Source organism: Ostrinia nubilalis, chromosome 3 (assembly GCF_963855985.1).
Source record: "Ostrinia nubilalis chromosome 3, ilOstNubi1.1, whole genome shotgun sequence".
Taxonomy (NCBI): domain Eukaryota; kingdom Metazoa; phylum Arthropoda; class Insecta; order Lepidoptera; family Crambidae; genus Ostrinia; species Ostrinia nubilalis.
Genome location: NC_087090.1, coordinates 17,933,775 through 17,952,458, shown reverse-complemented (window position 1 = coordinate 17,952,458; position 18,684 = coordinate 17,933,775). Strand labels below are relative to the sequence as shown.

Here is an 18,684-nt window from a genome sequence, read left to right as displayed (position 1 = left end):
GATTGACAGGACCTTACTCTACAGTGGCGCCATCTTGATGAGTGCAAATGCAATAGTCCTCCTACCACTTTAGCGCTCACCAGTCGGCGCCACTGTCTTCGCTACTAGCAAGTGACAGGACCTTACTCTACAGTGGCGCCAACTGGTGAGCGCTAAAACGATAGCCCTCATTGAGACGCTTTTTAGGTTCGCAACAACGCTTTTCTTCATATAGTTGGTATGAAAACAATGACGACACTTATATGTTTTTAATATCGTTTGTTTTAGGAGTTAGTTTTAAAATTTTATCACGTTAAATTCTTTCAGTTTTCTAGGTGCCTTGCAGCATATGACCTAAATCGTGTTGCATTTTGGTGCGATAGTGTAACGTGGAAGAATGAGCTGATATTTTGAGTTCCTTACCTTAGGGAACAGCAGATCCAATGCAGCGGCTCGTTGGTGCCTGTCTGCAGGTACGAATAGTCCTGGTACGCCGTCTACCCTCAGGTCTTCGTACATTGTTTTTTTCGACGCGTCGCCTTCTTCTGACCCATCACCACACAGCGCTCGGCGGGTTATTTCTGGAAAATAGAGAAAGGTAAGTGAATGAATAGTGTTTTGTTCAGTTCACACACTAGTAGTAGTGGACAGGGATTCAGGATCTTTTGCTTCCTAGGCAATTGTTCGTCGTATATTCTTACCGATGATGCTACCCTCAGTTTCCGGCAGCTTCTTAAGCAGCAGTGACAGCGCAGGCCGCTCAGCCAGCGCGGCGAGAGCTGCCGGCAGCTTCAGCTCAGGGTCCTCAACTGCTAGGCGTCTAGCGTCGTCCTTCCCGAGGAGAAGGGGACATTTGTCTGCTATTATTACACCTGGAAGAGGAGAAGGGATTTTGAGTTTGGAACTTTGGATACAAGTTATAAAACTGTATATTCGTACCAGATGGAGATGAACACATAAGCTTCTGCTGAATTTACGGAACTATTGCCACCTCACATTCTCAGCGCTGCAACTCCTGTGTAGTCAGGATGCTTGACCTACAATAAAAAATCCAACCAGTGAAGGTCAAGTTTGTCCCAGGGGAAAATTAAACTGTCATTGAACCCGCAATGAAATTAATCAGAAGAACTTAAGGTTAGGAGTTCGAAGTTAAGGTTGATTATACACCTTCCAAACATTCATTCGAATTAGTGCTCCATTCGTTTCCCTTGCAGAACTACTGTTAGTCCAGTCATTATAGTAAGTTCACCTCGGAATTCGAGATACCCAGCTGTAAGTCTGTAAATACGTGTATATTGACACCCTAAAAGTTGTCTCAAAACCTACATATGGTAGGGTGTAAGCAACTATTAAATTTCAAGGTCAACGGTCACAAAAATCGGTTTTTTGCGCTTTTTTTTGAAATATCTCATTTCCTATGGGTTTTTTGCTATTTGTATTTATTATCAATATTGTAGAATACTAAATTCTCTACAAATTTTGTTTAAAAATTTTTTTTATACGGTGAACCGTTTTCGAGATAGAGGGCGGAGAGCGCGCGGTCACTGCATCACTTCAGGTCAACTTAAGCGGTTTAGATTTTTCATACAAAAGGATTTTCCCGCTAATTCCCGTGGGAATTTCGGGAATTCCTTGTTGTTTACTTTTACTAAGGTACCTACATGCCAAATTTCAAGCGTCTAACTTCCGTTAAGCGTTTAGATTTTTCATACAAAAGGATTTTCCCGCTAATTCCTGTTCCCGTGGGAATTCCTAAGTATACTATAACCTGCCCAGGAGTATGAAAAATAATTGTACCAAGTTTCGTTAAAATCCGTCGAGTAGTTTTTGTTTCTATAAGGAACATACAGACGGACAGACAGACAAAAATTTTACTGATTGCATTTTTGGCATCAGTATCGATCACTAATCACCCCCTGATAGTTATTTTGAAAATATATTTCATGTACAGAATTGGCCTCTACAGATTTATTATAAGTACTAGCGGCCGCCCTCTATCTCGAAAACGGTTCGCCGTATAAAAAAATTTTTTGAACAAAATTTGTAGAGAATTTTGTATTCTACAATATTGATAATAAATACAAATAGCAAAAAACCCATAGGAAATGAGATATTTCCAAAAAAAGCGATTTTTGTGACCTTTGACCTTAAAATTTAATAGTTGCTTACACCCTACCATATGTAGGTTTTGAGACAACTTTTAGGGTGTCAATATACAAGTATTTACAGACTTACAGCTGGGTATCTCGAATTCCGAGATTCTTACCTAATTTAAGCTTAAATGACTGGACTATGTCGCTTCGCAGTTGCAATTTGTTTTTTTTTCATTTGTTTTTCGCATTTGCAATTTGTTCTTCATCTATGATTTGTTTGTAGACTTACCGTTTTGCTCAAGTATGTCCCCGACCTTCCTCAAGCTCTTTTGGGCGTGTGACATGATGAGCGCGAAGCAGATGTCATCAAAATGCTTCTCCAAGCGTTTAGCGCGTGTTTCCCTCTGTGCGTGTCGCGTTTCCTCTATGGCTGCCTCTTGGTATACCGTCCCTTGTCCGTACATCGAAGCATATTAGACTCACCGTTTTGCTCAAGTATGTCGCCGACCTTCCGCAAGCTCTTCTGCGCGTGCGGCATGATGAGCGCCGGGCAGATATCATCAAAATGCTTCTCCAAGCGTTTAGCGCGCGCTTCCCTCCGCGCGAGTCTCGCTTCCTCTATGGCTGCTTCTTCACGCTTCTTCCTCTCTTCTTGCAGTTTCGCTTGAGCTGTTGCTACTTCCTGAAAGGACATTGTCAGAAACCGCCTAAAAACCGCCCAAAAACCTTAACCCATCATAATTATTTTCTATTTTTTTAAATACATTAAGCACCCTTTCATTCTAATGGACACTTAAGCATTGAAAAATTAAATAAATAAGTCTTTTAACGTTTATTCTATAATACTATTACAACTTCCGGACGTTTTGGTGCGTGGCATGGTCTAAAACCTATCAAGTTCCATAATTTTTGCCGATAAAATCTGTACGAGGCATTACCGTACTTTATTGCTGGGAGTCCATGTATAGTGATGTTCCTGCGGCCATCATAGACAATGAAATATCGATTTTGAAAATAAAATAATCAATTAAACTGCTTTGAAGACTAGATTTGCGTTAAAAGCTAAAAAGATATTGACACTATTACAAGAAGCTATCTAAAGTGTCCAACTGGTCGAAGGTCGTAAATAAAATAAAAATAATTAGGACCATAAACTGATATTCATGGTATCATAACTGTAAAAGTGTCAGAATCCGATGTTGAATCCAATGCCAGTTGAAGTGAAAACATATATCAACCTAGTATAGTTACCAGTCTCTCATAATCTATGCCAATGAGGGTTTTCGCGATTGAAAAATCCGCCAGATGGCAATACGTAGACGTGAGGTCCAAATGCTGCATGATTGGTTATTTTTGACATGACATTGACAGATATGTCAAAATCCACCAATCATGCAGCATTTGGACCTCGCGTCTACGTATTGCCATTTCGCGGATTTTTCAATCGCGAAAACCCTCATTCATAGCACAGTATAATAATAGACCAAATGAACTTTTATAGATTGTGAAGAGAAGATAAAGATTTTATTATTTTATTAAAATCTTGCCACGAGGTAGTTTTTCAGTAGAAACCAGGATTGGATAATCGCTACAGGCAAGTATCAGAACATTTTATAAATATTTTTAATCGATTATATCCTTGTGAATCGTTTTAATAAATTGTCATTTTACTTTTTCAATTAAAACTTTTTCAATCCCTAGTCTTGTCAAACTGTCATAATGTCAACAAATTATAAATGTCACGTCAGTTGACTCAATTTCAGTCTTCTGTGCGTTTATTGTATTTTTATTTCAATGAAATAGTGCTAAAGTTTTAGTACTAAAAGTGAAAGCCTTTTTTCAGAAAGAAAACCAATGTGGTGCCCATATTATTCATACTGTTTGAAAGTTACAAGTCAGTGATACAGAGTTGCCGCCATTATAACTCCGTAGTGATACCATACCAAAGAAGAAGTTTTCCTAAACACTTGTGTTATTTTTATATGTGATCAAATAAAAAGGATTATTTCTACTGCTCAAATGGAATAACTTATCCCAAGAGACCGAATATAAAAAAAAACCTCTCCATAGAAATTATCACCATCACGAGGGTGTGAATTTTTTTGAGAATTTGATATTGGTCCTGTAAGAAAAGTAGTTGTATCAGCATCAGCAAGAGTAACTATAAAAACGCCCTGTAGGTAGGTATTATTAAGCTGAAGAGTTTGTTTAGTGTCAAAGACTGTCACACAGTGTAACTTAAATTGGCATATTATGATAATGAACATAAAAACTTAAATAAATATTTATGTTAATATTTTTTCTATTTATTTATTTTCCCAAAGCTTCACAGTGACAGCTGAAACAGCAATACTGTTGTAAAACTAAACTTAGAACAACTGTTACAAATATTTTACAAATTAAAATAAAACCTCATGTTGCTTTACTGTCTCGTATAGGTAATAAATGTAATTAATGGCTAGATTATTAATGTTACTTTGTTACCCTCAATAGTGAGGAGATCTTATAAAATGGTAACCCTGATTTTCATTGTCATTCAAGTGCTCTTTCTTCGCATAGGCTTCTGTGATTTGGCCAAGGGCCACACACATTGCGATAACATTATGCGACATTGATTTGACAGCAGCGGAGTGAAGTCTTGCGACTATGCAAAATGATACCCTGTAATCGTAGCGCATATAGACATAGACGGGGCGGGGCACATAGCTCGTAGAGCTGATGGCCGCTGGGGCAGGAAAGTTCTTGAGTGGCGACCACGAGCCGAAAGACGTAGCGTGGGCAGGCCTCCCACTAGGTGGACCGACGATCTGGTGAAGGTCGCGGGAGGTGCCTGTATGCGAGCGGTGCAGGATCGGTCTTCGTGGAAATCCTTGGGGGAGGCCTTTGTCCAGCAGTGGACGTCTTTTCGGCTGAAACGAACGAACGAACGATACGTATTACCACTATTTACCAGACATTACTATTTATTGCATACTCGCCGGATTACACGTAGGAGCACGCCCGTTACAGCTTCGGCCTTGCATTATTGTAAGATCTTGTTCCGCCCTTTTTCGAACTTCCTCCGTGAGGATATCCCCGCCGAATTCTATGATGAACCTATCAAAAGTCATATTATGCAATGTCAACCCACCACAAGGTGGACCGACGACCTGATAAAGGTAGCGGGAAGGCGCTGGATGCAGGCCGCTACCAACCGTGCGATGTGGAAGTCATTGGGGGAGGCCTATGTTCAGTAGTGGACGTCCTGTGGCTGAAATGATGATGATGATGATGATGAAATGAATGAAAATGACAAATCTTCGAACGTGTATAATACCGTGCCAAAGTAATCATATAATTTTGGCACCTTAATAACTATTGACGTTTTTGTTGTAAAGATCATGCAGCGCTACTTGCGGATATTATTGGAAAGAAAACTATGTGGGCTCTAGATCTGAAGCCGCTTTAACGAACACGAAGTGCTCATACAATGCGGCGTATTTTCTTCCAGTCTTTAGTCAGGACTTTAGTCGAATTAAAACCCCGGTTGAACGTGATATAGCCGCACTAGAATACGATGCTTTTTTGCATAATCGCAAGACTTCGTTCCGGTGTCGACCGAATGTTATCATGATGTATGTGGCCCAGGGGTTACTGTAGCCGCTAAGGTTTGAAACTTCTTGCTTAAAATATTGTAGTCTTTGGCATAGACTACGACGGTAGTCATGGAGATAGGAGTTTGTTATCTCGTGTCAGATGTAAATGGTGAAAAGAAAACTCATGATTCGTGTTATTTTTATGCAATATGTAGGTATTTTATAAAAGTGGAACCCCGAGTGATCTCCAAAACCCATTCTATTATTATATACGATTCGGCTTCGATATCTATAATACAATTTCATGTGTCAGATGACAAGGGTGAAACAACCTACGATTCATGTTGTTTATTTACGTGCAATATGTGGGCATATTATAAAAGTGGAATGCCGAGTTGTATTTCTAAAACTTGTTCTATTATTTTATACTATTTGGCTGCGACTCGGCGTGACGACAATACAAAACATTTTTCGCGAATCGGTGTTCATACATTCACACAATACATTAGACGCCATGTTGTCATCAGTTGTCATAAACGACATATTATAAAATCGCTGTGATTTAATATTCTTAATCATTAATTTTATGCCAAGTGTCCATCAGGAATCATTGTTCTTACACACAGAATCGTATTATTTCGCTTTCGGGTAGTAATATGTCAAAATTGTTGGTTCTTAGGCGAACAATGTATAGAGAACGAACATTGTCCTTTGGGCAGTGACATTAGCTGTTGTAGTTTGCAGTACAGATAGGTCTGCTATTATAAGTTTTTTAAAGGCGTTTGGGATAACAAGAGCCTAATTGGTGTACCGCTATAATACATAAGTATTTTGGGTTGATTCCTATCATTGAATGTCTGTAATATTTTTTTCATTAATTAATTTGAAATGTAACTTAACACTAACTAATTATAATCCTAGCATTTATCAATTTTAGTAGACAATTTTAAGTATTTGTACTTGTTCTGGTGGTGTGAGCTCATGGGGAGCTCTCTGCGGTCTCTGTATCTCTCCCTTCTTGGCCTTCTCCTCATTCTGGAGCTCCTGCTCTATGGTCCGCGTGAGGCGAGGGGCGTCTGCTCCGAACACCACGTTCAGCAGCTGACCGGCCTGTGATAGAAAGATCATAGATATGAGGCATGGATTTCGATTTAGAATATTCACAATTTGTTTTCAATTCACTATTAGGACCCTAGACACAAAATAGAAATGGAGACCCTAGGATGTTGTCATACTAGAGCAGACGTTCGCTCGCGTGATGTTCAAAGAATATGTAGTTTATAGCGTAAATGGTGTGATGTCTCTAACGGTGTATAGCTAAAGTTTCATCAAAATATGTCCAGTGTGTAAAAGAAAAAAAAGTCATCCATGTTTGCGAATGTTCGTGCATATATAATATGCATTTCTTTGAATATCTAGATTGCTGCCATAAGAGATACTTGTAAACTTTTTTGCAGTTAGTATTTGAAGGTAAACTTTGTCGACACTCGCGTGTCCACAGAGTAGTTGATCCAAACGATATCCGACGTATCTAACATGTGTATTTTTGCTGAAAGTGCCGTTTGGTCGATACGGCCCCCGCCGTGCCAATCCACCACATTCGTTCTACATGTGACCACCTTACTATGCATAAAAGCCTTGTTTTACTACAAGACACAATCAACTTTAAGGTAAGCCGATAGGGTAGAATATTGAGTGGAATAAGCTAGTGTGTGACTTGACACAGCTGTTCAAAAGTTTGTAGTAGGAGGTGGTGTCATGATAAATGGTTCTGTAGAGGGCATGGGAATTATTATTTGACTGTAAAGAGTATATTGGATATTATACTATACATATGTATTGGTAATATAGAATGGTGATGGTATTGTTTTCTACGTTACATTTCATTTTACATGCATTTGTGTTAAAGCCAATGAACTATATACAATAAATTACCGCTATGAACATCCAGGTTGGCTCGCTGCGTTTCCGAAATCTCTTCAAACATTCAATGGTATCCGACTTTGCCTGTACAAAAAAGACATCGAAAGTTAGACCAAACTTACAGGTTCTGGGTTCGATTCCCAGGGTTTTGGCTTCATCATCATCGTCCACTGCTGAACATAGGCCTCCCCTAATGATTTCCATGTTGATCGATTGGTAGCGACCTGCATCCAGCGCCTTCCTGCTACTTTTATGATGTCGTCGGTCCACCTTGTGGGTGGACGTCCCACATGACGTGGGTTTTGGCTTTGTCATCATCCAATCTCGTCGCCAAACCAGGTCAGCCCTATATAGATATTAATTTGTATATTTTAATTGTAGATTCCCTCGTGCAAGTTCAAATCGCTACTGGTAGAAGGTGATAACCAAGGAGCCTGACAAACTGCCATCTTAAAGAGGTATTTATGAACCACATTATTTCTGTTTGCAGTATTTTATGTTTATTTTTCGGCTTTCGTGGTATTGTGCATCAAATTCAAATAATTTTATACAAAACATGCACTCGTATAAAGATATCAGCAATAGGTGTTTAAAAACCTTCACATTTTTTGCTCAAGCAACTTAGTATCTACTATTGTGAGACAGTTGAGAAAGTTTATTAGTCATTATTCCTTTTCTATGTTCTGTAGATTACGAAAAATTTGAATCTTATCAAAGCAATAGGCTGAAAGCTCGTAAAATCGTTTACCACCCACTCACGGTAAGCTTTGGCCGAATTTGAAATGGCTTGTACGGTCAAAGAAGGTTATTTTTAGGTAGGTGAAGGAAAGGAGAAAGTAATCTCTATAAAAACTATAAAGAATTGTTTTTTTTTCCGATTCTGAGTACTGGTAGACGTCTCTATAAAGAAGATAATGGATATGGCGCACAATTTTTGTTGAAGATGCCAAAAAAAACTACAAAAAATTAGAATGAATACTGTATTTTTACTTTTTTGATATCTTTAAAAATGACTGAAATATTCAAGCTCAAAGTGCGCTCTTCCGCTAGGAGCGATTTTCCGCGCGGATTTTGAAAATGTGACGTAGTAACATGAAAAGCTGCATGTAAGATATTATCTGTGTACAATGGTTAGAATGGTTAGTAGGGGAGCCGAAGCGGGGATTTCGGGACTTACTAAAGAGTGGCAGACGAACATACAAGGAAATACTTTGTACCTGGTTGATTTCCTTTAAGTATGAATTTTTGATATAAAACGGCATTAGTTCTTATGCCTCTCACCAAAAAAATACCTCAATTAAGCCCAAATTTGAGACCGCAGCCAAACTTTGAGTGACGATGGAAACTAGCCTAGATGGAGGACACATGAAATTGAACTTCTGCTTCTTCATTGATAAAGACTTATCATTTACCATTTTGTATTCCATTTTCAAGTCACTTTTTTTTTTGGCTTACTGTTTAAACAAAACGTGGGATTTTTTTAAATCTCAGGTCTTTTGAACGCACATCTGAACGATGTCTGGTTTTAATTTCTTCAGTTACTCCGTGACCATGGCGCTTGCAACAGTGCCGAAATATTGGAAACTCAAAACTAAGGTACATGGTAGCAATGCCGTCAGTAATAATAATAGGAAAATGTCTTGAAAAATAAGTAAATCGTATATTACTTTATGTAACTAATTTTAATATGTATCATACTTATAACTAATCACTTCATTCAGAACTAGAAAACGATTCCAAGGATTCTACTTTTCTTCAATAGATGATCAAGATAAAGAGGTATTTATTATAAATTGCTCTTCCACCATTTCAATTATTCTATCTTACATCTTACTTGATGAAATCTTTTTCAATTTTATTTACATGGTCATAACATTTTCACCATTCCTCTGCACCAATTTGTGTGGTACTCCTGAAACCCCCGATAAAGCAGCTATTATAAGAATAATATTTAAAAAAAACCCTCCTTCTGACGCAGTTAGGTAATAAACTAAATGTATCCAATTTCACTCCAACTTACTGTCAACTCAACGACGCGCTTTAAAATCAAAGATTGACTTTGAATTATGCCTTATTTTACAATACACATTGAAAACAATATGACTTGCTTGAGCTTTTTCGACTTTTTCACAAAAATAACAAATAGGCATGAAGAGATTACACAATTTCTGCAGCGACTGACAGTTCACTTGATTTACTTTGACAGGTGACAATAAAGCCATAGACATTTGCCATATGAAAGACACACTTTTCCAATATTTTTGTTTGCCATGAGATTCTGGTACACCTATACCTATCATTTAATGAAAAGATAAACTAAACTTTTTCAGCACAACGAAAATCTGCTTTGGCGCGTAGCAATGCAACGTGACAACTGCAGTTCGGACTTCTTTATGCGTCCACTACACATACAATAAAATTCGAACTATCGCACATTTTTTCTTTTTAATTCTAATTCAGTGAAAAATGTTTTTGAAGCCTTCATTCAAAATTCAAAAGTTATTATCATATGACAGAACCTATGACCAGACTATGTACATTGAATAAAATATTTTTCTTTTTATCATCAAGCTTAGCAGTCTAATAAGTTACTATGACACTCGAGTTAATCCACATTCAGCACCATAGCCTCCCCTTCTACAAGGCCCTCTACAAATGTCAAAACGTCACTTAACCCTTTTAGCACCAGTTCTTTTGTTTTTGAGAAGATGTACCCAAATTTTTATATCAATTTAATTATAGTCCAGTCGTTTGGTACAAATTAACGTGGTTACCTGGAAAGTGTTCCGGGAGTTTTGAAAATTGATTTCGCTATGCTCTGTGTTAGTCTGTTAGTTAAGTGTGATTGCCGCGCTCGTTGCGAAATTGGAAAAATGCTGCCTTAGAGAAGATTTTTGATAGTTACATTCTTTCCTATTTCGTCGTTACAGCCAAATGACGTTCACTGCTGGACAAAGGCGAGAGGCCTTTGGGTTTTCCATAGGTTTTTCATAATGAACAGTCCTGCGCTGCCCGCATTCAGGTTCTTCCCGCGACCTTTACCAGATCGTCGGTCCACCTAGTAGGAGGCCTGCCCACGCTACGTCTTCCAGCCCGTGGTCGCCACTCAAGAAATTTTCTGCCCCAACTCTGTCTGTCTCTACGAGCTATGTGTCCCGCCCACTGCCACTTGATTTTAGCAATTCTGCGTGCTATGTCGGTCACTTTGGTTCTCCTGCGGATCTCCTCATTTCTGATTCGATCACGCAGGGAAACCCCGAGCATAGCCCGCTCCATCACCCTTTGGGTGACCTTGAGCCTTCTTATGAGGCCCATAGTAAGCGACCACGTTTCAGAACCTTAAACTTTCCTATTTATTTCACGACTAGCTTTTGCCTGCGGCTTCACCCGCGTGAAATTTAGTGTCACAGATCGGTATAAATTATAGCCTATATGTTAATCTGGGTTACAAACAAAACAATAATATTGTACAGTTTCAACAAAATCCGTTGAGTACTTTTTGCGTGAAAGAGTAACAAACCTGAGACACAGGAATCTTCCTAGTTCAGGTATCAACCCACCAACATTCTTACTTTTTGTTTTTCCTGATTGTTTGTTATCATAATATTATCTGTTATGTTGGTGAGAAATAAACACTACTTTACTTTATTTTAAACTTCCAGACATCCAAACTTTCGCATTTATAATATTAGTAGGATACAATTATGTAATGTAGAAACAAACAAGACAAAAAAAATGTATACTTCAACAACGCGAAAAGAACTCGCAATTTAGCAGGTACATTAATTTGACTGTTTCACAATTCTAAATCTATTTAACTTACATTACATGAAATTTATCACATTTATCAAAGCTTCTTAGCTTGTCTATGTCCCAAAAATTATAAAATGAAAAAAGTAGTTGTCAAAAACCTTTTTAAGGCGGATTTTTTTCAATAAGGCGGGCGCGCGCGCGGCTATAAACGAGGTCAAAAAATTCGGAAAGAACATAGCGAAATCTATTTATTCACCAATTTTCAAAAATTCCGGAAAACTTTCCAAGTAAAATTAACAAATAACTGGACTATTTACTCGTTATTGAGCACAGAGACACAAACTTGGTTATTTTTCCAGAAAATTTATATTTAAGTGCATAAATGTAAAAATGGCTTCATAGTGCACAAAATTGGCAATAGGTGGCATAATAATGGTTACTTTTTTAGCGCCTAGTTTGAAATGTGATTGAACGATGACAACTAACAACAGTTGTCAGTTAGGTAAAATTTTATTTTAGTTGGAAAAAGACAAAAAGTGGTAAATGGGTTAACGTGCGGGGGCTGCAAAATCATGTTGTGACGTCACGCGCGAATATTGGAAATTTTTGAAAATTTTAAAAAGTCCGTAAACTTCTCGAGGCTCTATCTTCGGTAATACTGGATGGATTGAGGTGAAATAAAGACTAGTGTAATGTGTGTGATCTAAACTTTAAATTAAGTCATAATTTTACTTAATATTACAACTTATGCGTGTTGTCCATTTGTACACGTTGTCTCTATTATTGATAAATCTGTTTTGAATGCATATTTTTCGAATGTATCGTTATTCTTTATTTCTTTTATACTAAGTGGAGACACGTAGGGGCTAATAAGTAGTCTTAAAAAAAATTAAAGATACTTTAAGGAAGATTTTGTGCGTATGCGGTGTTGTAATAAGCCAAAGGACTTGGAAGGTAGTTGTGATGACGTTACCACGGCAAGGTGCAGGTTGTCGCCGCCCAGCTCCACCTTGATCTTCTTGAGGTTGCCCACCATGCCGATGCATGGCCCGCACCACTCCGTATACACGTCCACCACTGGGGAATCATTAGAAGATAATCATAGCTGGGCACCGTTAATCAAATAGTTAACTTCGTTAATCGTTAAACCGTTAATAAAAAAATTAACTTCGTTAAACGTTAAAACGTTACATTTAGCAAGATTTAACGCAAGTTAACGTTAATCGTTAATCCGTTAACACATTATAATAAAACGAAAAAAATAATTGAACCCGTCATTTTAAAAAGTGTGAATTGGTTCAATTTTATGCAAAGTTCAAATAATTTCGAAAGCTTGTATCGTGCATGGAATTTATTCCTCTTTTATGTTTGAGCTACAAGCTTTCGAAATTATTTGAACCTTGTATACAAACAATTATTTTTTTCGTTTTAACAACTGCATTGCAGAATAAAATCTCGTTTTTAAAAGAGTCTACTACTAAAAAGTGTAAAATAAAATTATATTAATATAAAATAATATAATTTTATTTTACACTTTTTAGTAGTAGACTAAGAGCTAGTGAACGCCAGACCTACGTCATTTTATAAAAGCTGAAAGTTTGTCAGCGTATGCTCCCAATATAGGATAGAATGTTGGTGAATCATGAAGTTTGGGTCGTCGTGGCTTTGGCAGCTATCCTAAAGAAACTGTCTGGCACGGAGTTGGAACTGTCAAAACTTTCTGGCTGAGGAAACTACTTCTAATTATTGCCCTAATATTTTATATAAAAATCAGCTTTTATTTTATGGTATAACGTAAGCCTAATTTTTACGGTGGCTTTTTCTGTATATTTAATAGACTGTAATTCATAAAATTTGATTTTCATTAATAATAGGTATTTGCCAGCCACACAGTTTTGACAGTTCCAACTCCTTGTCAGACAGTTTTTTTTGGGATAGCTGCCAAAGCCACGATGACCCAAACTTCATAACCAATCCACCAACATTCTAACCTATATTGGGAGCATACGCTGTCAAACTTTCAGCTTTTATAAAATGACGTAGGTCTGGCGTTCACCAGCTCTTAGTCTATAATATCTCAATCTCCGAGCCTTTGTTCAATTACAATACAATTTAGCACCAAAGTGCTCGAAAAGACAAATCCAACAAACATAAAATTGACAAGTTTCCACTGTTTCGTTTAGGAATTGCTATGGCCACCTCCTGACCATCATCAGGACCCTGGACATTAGTAAGTACTAAAGACAAATCCAACGAACCCAAATTCGAGGCGATTCCGCCGTTTCATTTAGGAGTTCCTATGGCCACCTCCTGACTCCATCATCAGACCAGCTTAATGGTACCATAACATTGCATTTTCATCGTACTTACATAAGTATATCAAATTTCAGCTCAATCGGTTGAGGAGAACTGGTCTTAAATTCAGTTGCAAGATTTGTCCCACACATACTAACAAGTGAAGTCAATATAAAGTAGAGTTGCCACGAATAGTGATTTGGCCGATTACCGAATATTCGGCAACGCTATCGGCCGAAGCGCCGAATATTCGGCACAAAGTACATGCAAGTCGAGTGCGTAAATAATAATACGACAGGTTGCGACCTGTCTCCATCGCGGTGTGAGGCTATTTGACTGTTTCATTCAATTGCGAGTAAATCACGTCACGGCACGCATTGTCAGATTAATATAAATTACAAATTTAATAAAACGTTACGATTTTGCTAAAATTATGAGATTTGTAGTGAAAATAATAAACTGGCCAATTGTTTGCTGTGTAGTAGCTCTGAAACTAAGTTGTATTGATAATGAGTCTAGTAGTCCGGTCCGATGACGATTCTTCTCCACGTCGTAAGAGAAGAAACTTGAACGAAATGATAAGTCAATTGAAATACACGACAGTTTCTGGAACTGCTTTGAGGAAGTCGCTAAAGATAATATGCGAAATAGTAATGATGAGGAGAACGTGGAGAAGAATACTGTGGCAAATGAGATGGATTTTTATTTGAAATCAAATCGACTAGATCGGAAAGCTGATCCTTACAAGTGGTGGTCAGCTAATGAAAAACAGTACCCAAACCTCTCGAAATTTGCTAAAGTTTATCTTTCTTCTCCCGGGAGTAGCGTGTATAGTGAGAGGTTGTTTTCTGAAGCTGATATCATTTATGATGAAAAGCGTAATCGTTTGCTACCGTCAAATGCTGAAAATCTTTTTTTTATCCATCACAACTTACCGCTGATTAATTTTACTTATAATATGATGTGTCTTTTTTTTCCATGATTTGGTATTCGGTATTCGGCCGAATAGTACCTATTATTCGGCCGAATACTGAATACCAAACAAAGTGGCCGAATAGGCCGAATACCGAATAGTAGCCGAATATTCGTGGCATGTCTAATATAAAGCTTGAAAATGAATAAAAAAATAGCATATTTTATATCGTTTCGTTCTGGTTACAAAAACTGTTGTTTTGGATTCTGGAAGTTCTGGAAGCCCGAACGTACTTGTCAGAGCGCGTTTTTCAGCGTGCCTGCTGTATCTTTTTGGTAAATAGTAGGTACTGGATTAACGATTAACGGACTTAGGATAATTTAACGGAAGTTAATGAGTCCGTTAACATTTTTTAAAGTTAACTTAAAAGTTAATCCGTTAATAGAAATGTTAACTTCGTTAATTAACGATTAACGGATTAACGAGTTAATGCCCAGCTGTGGAGATAATTAACACATCGTGTCATACACGTATACGTTAAAGTTAACTTTTAACCTTGGTCATACTTTGCCCTCAGTCACCAATTTACGTAAACTCCTAATTACTCCACTTTTATTTCGTCCATCTTCTAAAATAATTGGTATTTTAAACAAATATCAAACAAGGTTGCAACTTGAGTGCTATACTCGTTCTTCAACTTACCAATTGAACTTAGTTTTAGCCTCACGTTTAAACCAATTAAAAGTCTAATATTCACCAATATGACAACAAGGACTTTACAGAAAAGGCACTTCTAATAATTTTATGCTTCGGAGGGCACTTAAACCCAAGTATAATCGTGTCCTGTCAGAAGCCTGTAGCTGGTAATAAAGTGTGACACCAGGTTTAACAGGGACACTATAGAAAGAAGAACCGGAAAATTATTCTGTTTATTGTTATTTACGGACTAGACCGATAAGACTACCAAAATTAGGAGTTTTTGAACTTTTGTTCCTACAAAGACAGATTTTTGTCCTGGTCTCGAGCACCAAACTCACCGAGGAGTCCATCTCTTTGCATGAACTTGTTCCACTCCTCGTCCGTGTTCAGCTCGGCCTGCAACTGGACCTGCGCGGCCTTTTTGCCTGCGCCGGCGGCGGCGACGGCGGCGGCGGCGTTCGCGACCGCGCTCGTCAGAGCCATGGCCGCGAGTGCCGCCGGGCCGCCGGTCATGTCACCGCCGACAAAAGCCGGCGGTGGTGCAAGTGTGTAGATCAAGCGACGTAGGTGCAGAATAGTGCTACATGCGACTATAAGCTAGAATTGGTGAAGAACTTAACACATTAATAAAAAAAACTACATAGAATATGCAAGCGGATTGAAAACCCGATTGTTGATGATAATTAAGTTGTGGTTAGTACGGTTTTACAGTAACTGGGTCTATTCGGATTTAGATGGGTTATCGATGGTGGTAAGAAGATCTTCGTGTAAATATCACCATGACACACGAGAACGGTTGGAGGATATCTACAAATGGGCCTATTGTACTCGACAGCAATGTTTTCTTTTTAAAGCGACTGACCAGAGTCCGTAGTTCATGGCATAAATGAAAACTGAAACATAATAAGGAAGGTCCTAAACCTGGAGCTTTATTGGAATAGATCTTCAGAAACCACCAAGGTAAAGAATGCAACATTAAATCCAAAATTAGGCAAAATAAAACAATGAGCTGGAGCTGAAGAACACTGAGAGCTCATATACATGTTGTGGCCGAAGCTCACTGATGAGATGAGGTATAAAGAAGAGACACGAAGTAATAAAAAGTTCTTAAAGAGAGAAAGAGTTATAAATCTAAATTGTCTTGCCACTTACTCTGATGAATTTATCAACAAGAGTCAAGCCGGATGGTGCAAGTTATCAGAACTATGCGGGACACTTCGATTATTCTGAACTATCCTGATTCATTTGATATACATTACTGAAATCAGAAAGGGCGCACTAGATCTAGTAAAAGAGAGTTTAGATACTTATCTTGAATGCTACTAGCAGTCTTAACATTTTGGCTAGACCATAATTACTGCAAGTGTAAACTTTTAGCATACTATTTAGCTGATAATGTAGGGTGCAGTACTACATTTTGAAGCTTAGTGCTACCGGGGTCATTTAAGTCGATCCACGACATAGCAACGACACGGACTGCCCGAAGCGGTCTTCACTAACGCAACAAGTTAACGCGATTCTTAGTTTTGGAAAGAATACTCCATTAATGGAGCCCAATTTGAAAATGCAAAGTCTGCCAAGAAGCGTGTGCTGGATGCACGAGCTCCCGACTGAATGCTATGATCCACCGCGACGGTCGCGTGCGTGCGAGTGTGGGAATATATCATTTGGCCGGAGGAGGTATATTGGAGCCATTAAAGTGATGAGTGTTCGTGAAGACACGAGCCAATAAGCGCTGCAGATTGGAACTGGGTATCAGAGGCGGCAAATTGGTTTATAATAGGTGGCAATTTCGTTGATGGTAGTGCAAGGGGAAATGCAGATCCATTGGGTTGTGGGTAACACCTTGCCAAGGGTAAACGAAGTTTTCTGAACTAAGTCGTGGGTAAGACGTGGGATTCCTCAAGACATTGGGTCTGAGACTTTAACCAGCATTCACGTGTGAGCAGGAGTTGCACTGTTGGGAAGATGCAGTGGAAATAGATGCCGAGGTGTGAAGTGATAAAGACGAAGAGTTGGTCAGATAATCCTCTAAATTATGTGAGTATAAAAACATAGATACTTTATTAGTTTGCATCTGAAGGCAGTTCCTATTCGCTGACCTACGAGTATAATAATATCACGCTATTTTATATTCCAAAATTTTAATTGTATTCCGTTCCCCAATCCAAAATTCGGAGATCTAAGTCCTAGGCCACAAAAGCGCAAAGTTTCAGCTTTATTGTAGCTAGATTTCATCGAAATCGTTTTTCTGGGTCGAGAGCCCTTGTTCGTTTGTTCGTAAAATATAGACAGCCGGTGTTTTTTGGCAGCGACGGTATATAACCATCGATTTCGATATTGCTTTGACTTTAAAGTGTCACGAAAGTGTAGGTTTTCTTGTTTTGATAGCTTTTCAAGAAATAAAACCATTTCAAAGAATGATATTGTACTTATATTCAATATGTTTACGTAATATTATTATTGCCAACTAAGTAACCCAACTATAGGGACTCATTAATATGTTTGTGTGTGGCCACTAGCTTTCTGTTTTGCTATCTTTTGGCGCATTAATATGAATGAAAGTCAACACTAAAAATAGTTAAAATAAACAGTAATAAGATCTAAAATAAAAACGAAAAAAAAAAAAACAATACTGTATAAGAGCTGTAATAAAATATTCTCCTAACTTCTTCGACACCGATACCGATACTTTTATAAAGCAAGCTTTTGCGGCGTAAACTTTTAGTTCAAAACAAAAGCTTTGCAAGCTCTGCGTAAAAGTTACTTTCAAACAACTTCCGAAAGATGGCGTCGTTCCATGAAAACCATTCAGCGACATCTATTCAGGTTTGGTAAAACTCCAAGACAGCCCTGGGCAGAGGGCAGCAGTAGAGCGCTTTCGTGAAAACCCCTGAAAAAGTGAATGTAGAAAGTTATTGTAGATGGCGCTCTGGTTCTTTTTCAGACAGAGTAGTGAAAAGTTGTGGTTACTTTCCATCTAAAAGAATGCTCAACGTTTATTATTATTACCCAAAAGACATATTCTGGCTATTAAAATTTATAAAAGCCTAGATCCTTATGTTTTTCATAAGTACTTCTTTTTAACAGTCTATAATATTATTATACTCTCTTTCTCGTTCTTGTAAGCACGAATTCCCGAAGGGTCTTGTTAAAACGCAATATGTACGTCGTACCTACTGCTTTCTCAATCAAAGCTGGTATATCTTCAGAAACTGTATTCGCAAATTTTGAGAGTACTTAATATTTTCTGTGTTTTTTGTGTTTCTTAAGCAGTTCAAATGCCTGGAGCTGACTCGCTAAGATACATGAAGTGTGATTGATGAAGATCCTTCATTGACATATTTTTAGAGGGCGTTGCCGGGGCATGGCTAATGGGCGTTGCAGAGCGTTTAGCCAGAAAGATACGAAGATGAAATTCGAGTATCTCAAGCCAAATATGCTAACCATGACT

At 38.1% G+C, this 18,684-nt stretch overlaps 1 protein-coding gene across 1 annotated transcript; it reads right to left on the bottom strand.

The window, feature by feature from the left end:
- Window positions 1-2,496: 2,496 nt before the first annotated feature.
- On the bottom strand, window positions 2,497-15,743 carry LOC135088197 (thioredoxin domain-containing protein 6-like). Its single transcript, XM_063983088.1, has 5 exons — window positions 15,569-15,743; window positions 12,297-12,400; window positions 7,583-7,654; window positions 6,608-6,757; window positions 2,497-2,754 (listed from the first exon to the last, which is right to left on the bottom strand). Exons 1-5 carry the CDS (start codon window positions 15,741-15,743, stop codon window positions 2,497-2,499), a joined length of 759 nt encoding a protein of 252 aa, XP_063839158.1.
- Window positions 15,744-18,684: the final 2,941 nt, after the last annotated feature.